General features: G+C 45.5%; 1 protein-coding gene across 5 annotated transcripts in view; it reads right to left on the bottom strand.

Annotated features, from left to right (window-relative positions):
• The window catches only part of PTPN2 (protein tyrosine phosphatase non-receptor type 2), a 98,238-nt gene extending 97,750 nt beyond the window's left edge, over positions 1-488 (bottom strand). Inside the window, exon 1 of one of the 5 annotated variants that reach the window (XM_019668261.1) lies at positions 228-484. In XM_019668261.1, the coding sequence (XP_019523806.1) occupies positions 228-296 (69 nt within the window). In that variant the 5' untranslated portion in view covers positions 297-484. Of the gene's footprint in view, positions 1-227 lie in introns of all 5 variants that reach the window. The other 4 variants (XM_019668263.1, XM_019668262.1, XM_019668260.1 and 1 more) reach the window with 4 other exon arrangements.
• Between the last annotated feature and the right edge of the window lie 8,854 nt (positions 489-9,342).

Consider the following 9,342-nt stretch of genomic DNA (forward strand, 5'->3'; position numbering starts at 1 on the left):
CACCACCACCACCATCACCACCACCACTTCACACCCCCACCCCACCATCTAAAGTCTTTTTTTCAAAACGGACCAGCGACTCGGTCGGCGCAGGCGCAGCCCTGACGCGGCCTGCGCGCCGCCACTTCCGCCCTGAGAGGGAGGCGGGGGAGGCGGGAGGGAACCGGCGGGCGCGAGCCCGGATCCACGGCGGAGTACGGAGGCTGCCGCGCGAGCCCTCGACTCACCAAATACAGCTGCTGCCAACGATTCTGGGCATCCAGCTCCTCAAATTCCCGCTCGATGGTGGTAGACATGGCCGCCGGAGCGAGCTAGCGCGAGCGGAGCCTGTGCCGGCGGAGAGGCTCAGGCCCCCGCAAGATCCGGGGAGCGTGCTGGCGCTGTGGCGCATGCGCGCCCCGCGCCCCGCCCCGCCTCCACGCTAAGCCCGACCGACTGCGGGGAAAGTACCTGGAGCGTAGGACGTCAGCGCGTCGAATGGCGCGTCGCAGGGTCGGGCGGCGGCGGCGTGGGGGGAGGGGACAGGCGGGGCGCTCGCAGGAGGCGTGGCTCAGAGGGCGCTCAGGTGGATAGGGGCGGGGCCAAGGGGACCACCCAGAGGCAGTAGTCCCAGATCGTTGGGCAGGAGTTGGCCTGCCCGCTGGCCTCGCGAGTAATGGCCACGGGGAGGATGTGGAGTACCACGAGGTTCGCATGAATGGAGCAGGCCAGGAAAGTCCCCTAAAAGCTTCTTCCTTTTTGCTGTCCCGTTATTTTATTTTAAACATCACCTAGGTCAGTTGAGCGGCCTGTGTCCAACTTTAGAACAAATTTGTCAGCCTTTTCAAAGAATATAAACCAGCCCTAATGCCTGTTACTTAACGCCTGGAGGGTTTTGTGACAAATCACAATAGCAAAAGGAGAGGCAACCTTTCCTGGAATTAGGGAGAATACAGCTTGTTAAGTAAAGGTTATACAATTTAAAAGTGTAAAAAGAGTATATCGCCCTTTATCAAACAAATACAGTGGTTACAGAAATCATCTCACTTCAAATTAAGATAATTCACTGTTGGTGAACTCATGTGTTTATATTATCTCCATAAGAAATGTGAAGGGTTTGTTGAAAAAAAAAAAAAGTAAACCTGAACATCTAAATTGGCTTTATTAAACAATTAATGAATTGGGAAGCATCCCTTCTAGCAATTAGAAGGCTTCTCTGAGGGGTTGTACAAAATGGGAGGTTTTTTAGAAAGGCAATTGGAGCAAGGAAGCTAGTAACAAAAGAAAAGAAAGTATTATTTTCACACCAGATATCTTTTTCCGGGATGAAGGGAAAGGCAATGGTTTTTTTCATGCAGATTGCCTCTTCTTTCTGGGGGTGTGGCAATGGAGAAGGCCCACTTGACAGATGACCTCATTGGTATTGACTAGAAAATTCCAGACTCTGATTATGTTTCTGGGAGAGGTTGAAACAGCAATTAGGTCAGGTATTAAATCTGGGTTTGGTATCTTGGGCTTTGGCACAAGTGACACCATTTTGTTAAATTTTGTTAGTTAAATTTTGTTTTTTAACAAGCCGAATCTCACTTCTACTACAAGGCTCATTGCAGTGGTCCCTATACCTATCACAATAGTTCCCCTCCACCCTTGAATAAAGTCTCCCTCACCTAATCCTCAGCAAGCATCATGAATATTTTTTTCTTTAACAAATTAAAATTTTAGTTCCTCAGTTGCACTGGTGTAAACAAAAAAAAAAGGTGTTCTGTAATAAATCTGACTGAAAGTACCTCCCAAGGTTATCAAATCATAAAATTTCTAATTGGGCAGGTCCTGGTGGTTAATCATGTCCCAGGCCTATAAAAAGGTTTATTTTTACCTTAAGCAAGCCCTGTCCACTGTTCTTGTGTTCTAGGTTAACACACTTTGGAAATGCCACAGTAATCCTCTTTTTCAGACCCCTCAAAGGCATAACCATTGTGGGGGAGGAACAAACTTTCCTTTACCCTCAAAGTTCTGACATGAGATAGCAAGAGAAAATAACCAAATTTAATGCATACATATGTATGGGAACCCCGCAAACATGAGTGAGTCAGAGACCACACTTGCATGAGAGATTCACAGATAGAAAGGTTTGAGGCACATAAGACATCCTGAACTAGGAATGAGGTACTGCACCTTAGGAGCTTCAAAGGGTCAATGCAGGTTTATAAGAACAGCAAATGTTTAAGTGTCTTGGTGTAGAATTAACCCCTGGTCGTTCGCAGAATGTAAAAGAATTTACGAGACTCTACAAGAATATCCAGAGAAAAGATTTACTGAAAGTCAAAAAGGGAGAGTGAGAGTTCTGTTTGGACCCGGCAGAAGTTTTGCCAGGGCAGTCTGAGATGAAGAGCTGCGGAGACAGAGGGGTAAGAGAGAGATACTGGCAGGAGTTGTGCCAGGACAGAGTCCAATGGTGGACAGCTGCACTGATGAGAAGGAGTGTTGAGGTTTTCTATTTTTCTAAGAGGGATGTAGGGTGCTTGTCAGCTTGCAGGAGGGCTGCCGTTAGAATTATCTTCTCCTGGGAACTGTCCTGTTCCAATCTATGATGGATGTCAGCTTGTAGGGGTTTGCAGTTGTGATTGGGAACCATTCTGTTCCCATCTATGATGGGTGTTTGTTAGTGTGCAGGGGGTTGGCTTTGCGATTGGGAACTGTTCTGTTCTCACCTATGATGGATGTAAGGTGCTTGTCAGCCTGCAGGTGCAGTGCTAGCCAGGGGAGTCAGAGCCAAGTGGTTAATGTTTAAGCTCATTCCTGTTACCCACAAGTTCGCTCCTGTTAACTTCTTGCCCGTCACATCATGCCAACTCATAAGCCTGTTCCTGTTAATTCTTTATTCGTCTCATCATTTAGTAAACAAGTTTTCCCTGCCAGATGGGGGGAGGGTAAAAAAGTTATTGCTGATAATCTTACTATGGAGAAGACCCCCTAATTCAAGTTCTTCTAGGTAATTAAAGGGAGGGGCAGAAGTTTCCCTTGAGCCTGAAGCTAAAATTGCCTTTAGCTCAAAACAATCCTCATACCACTGAGGCACATCTTGAAGTGGCTCATTCTGAACCCCTATACCACTCAAAAGAGCACATAATCTTGTTAACAAGTGATCTTCCTTAGGTTCCCTCCTTAATTCCAAATGTATAAAAGAAACTGCAATAGTGTCATTCTCTGGAGCATTCAAGACCTTGCTTCCTGTCATGTCATCAGTTTGGTTCAAATAAATTCATAAAAGTTCTCTATGGGTTTGGTTGTTTCTGATGATGACACAGGCCACATTTTAAATGCTCAATAGCCACATGTGGCTAGTGGCTAATGTATCGCAACACACATATCATCAAAGTTCTGTGGGACGGAACTGCCTGAGAGGATTAAAATATTTGGGGCAAAAACATGTTTTTATACATGTAAAATAATGGAAACACTGATCAGAAAGACTAGTAAGCTATGGGAACTAGAAGAAATCTTAGTAACAGCAGAATGTTAAGCAGTCAACCAGCCTTTTTCCTTAAATAATGCAATTTAGGAATAAAGCAAATTCTCGAATAATGTTGTTTTGTTCAACATTGTTTTGTTATAAGGTAGATGAAATACCATAGGAAATTAAGACTTGTTTATATCAATTAGTCTATGGTAAAACTGGTTTTGTTATACAGTGTTTCACTTAAAGTTACAGAACCTATCGAAGATGTTAAGTGAGGACTTACTGTACATGAAATCTCCCTCCAGAATCTAATTGTCCTGGTTTCTGTAATTCTGTCATTGAAATTGAAAAAACAACATTCAACTGAGTATATTTGCAGATCTAATTGGCTTTTTAAATGGTTCATGAATCAGGCACTATCCCATCTAGCAACTAGAAGGGCATTTAAAGTAGTTATACAAAATTGAAGGAATTTATAGGGAAAAGGGTGGGACAAGGGAATTTGAAAGAAAAGAAAGGATTATTTGGTGGCTGGGACATCTTTTCTATGGGAAAGAGAAGAAGAGTATTTATTATATAGATTGCCTCTTCTTTCTATGGAGGATGGAGAGGACCCATGGGACAATTACCTTACTGGTGCTTGACCAGAAAATTCCATACAGGTTGATTAAGATTATGTTTCTGGGAATGGTTGAAACTGCAGTTAGATCAGATGTTAAATCTGGGTTTGGTATCATGGGCTTTTAACACGAGTGACACCATTTTGGGCCCGTGGTTTTTTTCTTTAACAAAACTGATTATTTAGATTAAAGGCATGGTATCTCCCAGGTTACCTCATGATTGTAGCATCAATCAGCTCATCAGATTGCTTTCCAATCTGAAATTATATACTGTTCTGTAAAGGAAAGACAATCCATTTATCCCCTTAAAATCAACTGATTTCCTCCAAGTTTAGAAAAATGGTGGTGGTGAGAGGGTATTTCCCTGAAGGGAAGAGCATCTTGATCTCAAAGCAACAATTATTTTCACCAGATATTTACCATCCTTTAGGAATTCACTTGTCAACTTCCTTGGTTGGGGGAGTAGTGCTTCCCCTACTAACAGTTTGTCTCAGTTCTGAGTACAGCTAAGATTCTAAGGCACTGGTTCTCACACCAGCATCATTTGCAGAATTGTTAGCTTGTTAGAAATGCAAATTTCAGATCCAACCCCAACCTACTCAATCAGAATCGCTGGTGATGGGAGTCCAGGAAACAGCATTAACAAGCTCACCAGGAGATTCTTATGCATGTTAAAGTTTGAAAACTATTGCTCTAGAAAAATTGGTATACAAGGCTTTCCTAAAGCTCAGAGATGAAAAGAAAACAACTGAGAGTAACTGTTACCGGAGAGCAGGCCCTTCTCAGTGTGATGCCCGGGCTTGTTTTCCATACTGGGAGTCAAACCTGGGCCTCCTGGAGGAAAACTGGGAATCCTAACCCCTTCAGCTTGGCTCTCACACCGGGGGTCGAACCTGGCGGAGTCTGGGCTAGGTTCCCACACCAGGGGTCAAAACCAGTCCTCGAAGAAAACTGGGAATCCTAGCTGCTACATTGCCGAAGGATGGGCCCTCTTTGGCACAGTGTCCAGGTTCTTGGTGTCTCGAGCAAAGAATTGAATGAGACACAGAGGTAAAGTGGTGAAAGAGAAGTTTATTAGAAGAAAAAGTACACTCCAAAGGGTTAGGAGCTGGCCAAGCAAAAGCACAGTAAAGACTGCAGCTTAAAGGCTTAAAGGCTCAAACGGGCTCAAAGGATCAAGGGCCCTGAGGACTTGGGAGTTTTTATTCCTTTTTTCTCTAGAATGGGCTGTTCCTCTCTGGGCGTTGGACCACCTGATTGACACCTGTGATTGGCAACAGACTATTCCCTCATCTCTTTAGATTGCGCATGTTCCTTCCTAGAATTCAGTCTGTTATAATGATATAATGAACTTCTGGGTATATGTATAATATTAGAATGATGGTATAATGAAGCCCATGTGAAATGAAGGTCGTTGTGGCCTTTACTGCACAGGTGCGAGTGACTGGTCTAATCTAGTTGGGCAGTTTGTACCCTTTGTTTCCTCATAGGGGTAGATAATTACAATGAAAAGGGGAAGTTTTGGGCAGAGAGGGGAGGTCCTTTTGGTGGTCACATTCTTTGGATTGTGTTGGACCTGCAGGAATGCAGAGACCCATTGCCTGTCTCTAACTACCTGCCTTGTTTTCCCCTTGAGATACGTGATCCCCATAAAATCTATATGGGAAGTTGAGGGACAGGAGGTCTCTTCTTCTGTATCTGCTTCCTGCTGGGCAGGGGTGTAGAGCTGCCCCTGCCTATTGGGGATTCATATAACTCTTGCCCTATCTGATCTTAGATGAGAGGAAGGGGGTCTCGAGATCCACCTGGAAGACCGTGTTGGCTTCTTTGGTTGGGACTGGTAATCTTTCTAGGGTATCATCTGTATCCCCAAGGCCCATGAATAAGGAAAAATAGATTTTATTATGGAGCCTGTGGCCATTTACCGGTCATTCAGGTGGCGTTAATTGTCCAGGAGCTGAGCCCAGAATGGGTTGGAAAGAACATGAAGCTTCAATGATTACAATCAAGAAATATAAATGTTTTAGGGTAGTTATCTAAAGCTGGGGGTAGGAGATTTTTATGATTCAGGTTAAAAACAATCTAGTGTTTATGATTAAGAAATTGATTTATAAAATAATTAGGAAGCAGGGGATAGGAGCTTTAAAAAACTGGGAAAAAGAAACTTAAAATGCCTATAAGAAAGAAAACTTGGGCCGGCCGAGTGGCTCAGTTGGTTAAGAGCTCGCTCAAGAGTTTGAGCTCTGAGCAACAGCAGTTCGAGTCCAGCCCGAGCTGAGCAGCCGCTGAGCTGCCAACAGGTAGCAGGATGGCTCAGCTAAAAAAAAAAAAAAAAAAAACTTAGTTTTTCAGTGTGGGGGTGCTACTCGCTTAAAGCATATGCAACATAACTTGCTTGGAGATATTCTACTTAGAAGATACTGCTTGTTCTCTCTGGCATATAATGCCCAAGTCATCTTGTTCATACTTTGCATTTCCAAAAAGACACCAAACCTAGACTTTGCCCAATTTGAAGTCAAAATTAGAAGTTTTCAAGATTCTTATGTATCAGGTTCAGCTTTGCCCCTGTAGACCAAAAGGGGGTTCTATGGAAAGTAACTTCATGGGTGATTCCTAACTGGGCCAGTCATGGTAGATAGTCACGCCCCAGGCATATAAAGTCTTTAGTAAACAGTTTACCTTTGCCTTAAGCCCTGTCCATTTTTTTTCTGTGCACCTGGATTAACACACCTTTGAAATGCATCTTTTCAAGAAAAGAATTTTTTTAAATGTTTAAGAAAAAAAAACTGGAAAAAAACTTGCGGGGAACCCAGACAAAGAGACAGGACACCAAGGCGTGGGAAGCAACTTTTACTAATGCCGCACTGGCTCAGCGGATTCACAATCCAGAGGCTGAGCCCCTACCTGGGTGGGATGCGGGGCTATATACCCTGAGGTTTCCGGGTTAGCAGCTAAGTTTCCTTATTAGGACATGCAGCTTTGTACCAGTTCCTGACTGGCTCCCAGGTGAGGTAGGAATTTGGAAAAGTTAAATGCGGAAGTCTTGCTGACTATGCAGTCCAGGAATGTCTTTGTCTGAAGCCCACACAAAATCCTTAGTGACCACATGGTCTGGGAAGGCCTTTGTCTAGGGCCAACTGCCACATTCCCCCCTTTGATGCTCAAACCCATAGGTGGGTTAGAGAGCATCATCTCCTTCGACAGGCTGCTGGCCTAGGGTTTCTACCCTGATAGCACTGGGCTGGCATATATGTGTAGGAGACAAAGGTTACCTGAGATGTTGTTCCCAGCCGAAAGGACTAGAAGCATGATTTAGGGTATGAGGTAGTGATACCGTTCCCGACTGGGAAGAAAAGGGTGAGGGTGAGGATTAGAGTCTTTGGGATAAGCATCTTGCAAGGATGAATTCCTCAAGCTTCAGCCGTGCGTAGATTGGTCAGCTTCCAGGGTGACCAAAGCAGGGTTGGTGGTCTCCTCCTAAGGACCGGTAACACCGCTGGCCATCTTCCTCTGAAGAGTGATCTTGAGGGGCTCGGAGGGGTCAGAGGTGCAGTCCCAGCTAGCAGCTGCAGGTTTTAATCTGCTGTGGTGTACTCATGGAGTGATCTCTGCAAACTTAACTGCCGTGGGGATAGACAAAATGACAGTAAAGGGGCCCCTCACAGGGATTTTAAGGGCTGGAGGGTCCATTCCTTAATCCAAACTGAATCCCCAGGCTTAAAGGGATGAACTTCAGTTGTTAAGCTAATAGGGAGCCTCTCCTGTACCCATTGGTTGAGGTTCTGTAAGGTAGAGCCTAATGCTTCAAGCTGTTGTCTTAAGGTTAGGTCCCCTATTTCTTTAAGGTCCCCTCAGAGGCCTCTAATAAGTGGAGGTGGCCTTCCATATATGACCTCATAAGGGGAAAGGCCCGTCTACTTGGTAGGAGCTGAGCGTATCCTCAGGAGCACTACTGGAAGGGCCTTGTCCCAATGGAGGTGTGTCTCTTGGCACAGTTTCTTCAGGTGGGACTTGAGGGTGTGATTCATGTGTTCTACTTGCCCTGAGCTCTGTGGGTGGTAGGCAGTATGTAGCTTCCAAGTGATGCAGAGGAGCTTGGCTAGGAGCTGGATTACTTCGGCTACAAAAGCGGGACCGTTGTCAGAGCCTATTGAGAGTGGCAGCCCAAAGCGAGGGATTATTTCCTGTAGCAATAGCCAGGCAACTTCCTGTGCTTTTTCTGTCCGGGTGGGGAAGGTTTCCACCCACCCCGAGTAGGTGTATACAAATATTAAGAGGTATCTAAGACCCCTGGAGCATGGCATCTCAGTGAAATCTATTGTGACATCTTCAAATGGGGCACCGCCAGTATGTTGGACTCCTGGGGGTAGGATCAGTCCTTGACCTGGGTTGTTGCGAGCACAAACAAGGCATTGTTCACAGACTATTCGTGAGATACTGGAGAGTCGGGGTATGTAGAAGTACCTATTGAGGGTCGATTCTAGGGCATTCCGACTAAAGTGGGTCCTTTGGTGAAACTGTTTGACAAAAGTTGGGGCTAGAGTTTCTGGTATGACAATGCGGCCATCTTGAAATTTCCACCATCCATTATGGAGATGGCTTCCTCCTTCAGTCTTGAACCAGGCCTCTTCTTGGTGGGAATATTTGGGATCCCATTCAGCTAAAGGGCTGGGAAAAAGGGAGGCTGTTAACATGGAAGGTTCAAGGGCTTCTTCGGTTGCAGCTAATTTGGCTGCTTGGTCTGCCTCACGATTTCCCCGGACTGCAATGGTGTCACCCTTTTGGTGGCCCCTGCAGTGTGTGACTGCCACCCTTTTGGGTGCCCATACTGCTTCTAGGAGATCTAAAATCTCTCGTCCATATTTAATTTCCTTCCCTCCTGAATTGATTAATCCCTTTTCTTTGTATAAAGCCCCATGAACATGGAGGGTATACTTAGAGTTGGTATAAATAGTGGCTCTTACCCCAGCTGCCAGCTGAAGGGCCCGAGTCAGGGCGACGCGCTCCACCTTTTGTGCCGAGGTTCCCTGTGGGAGGGGTTTTGCTTCAATGATGGTGTGTAGAGTCACCACAGCATATCCAGCCATCCGTCTATTTCCCTGGACGTAGCTGCTACCATTGGTGTAGTATTCTACATTGGGGTCCGTAAGAGGTTGGGCAGTCAAGTCCAGCCTACTGGAGAACACTTCGTCCATGACTTTGATGCAGTCGTGGTCTGGGGGCCCAGGCCCTATAGGCAGTAAAGTGGCTGGGTTCAAGGTCCGTACTACCTCAAGGCGGACT

The sequence above is a fragment of the Hipposideros armiger genome, unplaced genomic scaffold (assembly GCF_001890085.2).
Source record: "Hipposideros armiger isolate ML-2016 unplaced genomic scaffold, ASM189008v1 scaffold_522, whole genome shotgun sequence".
Taxonomy (NCBI): Eukaryota; Metazoa; Chordata; class Mammalia; order Chiroptera; family Hipposideridae; genus Hipposideros; species Hipposideros armiger.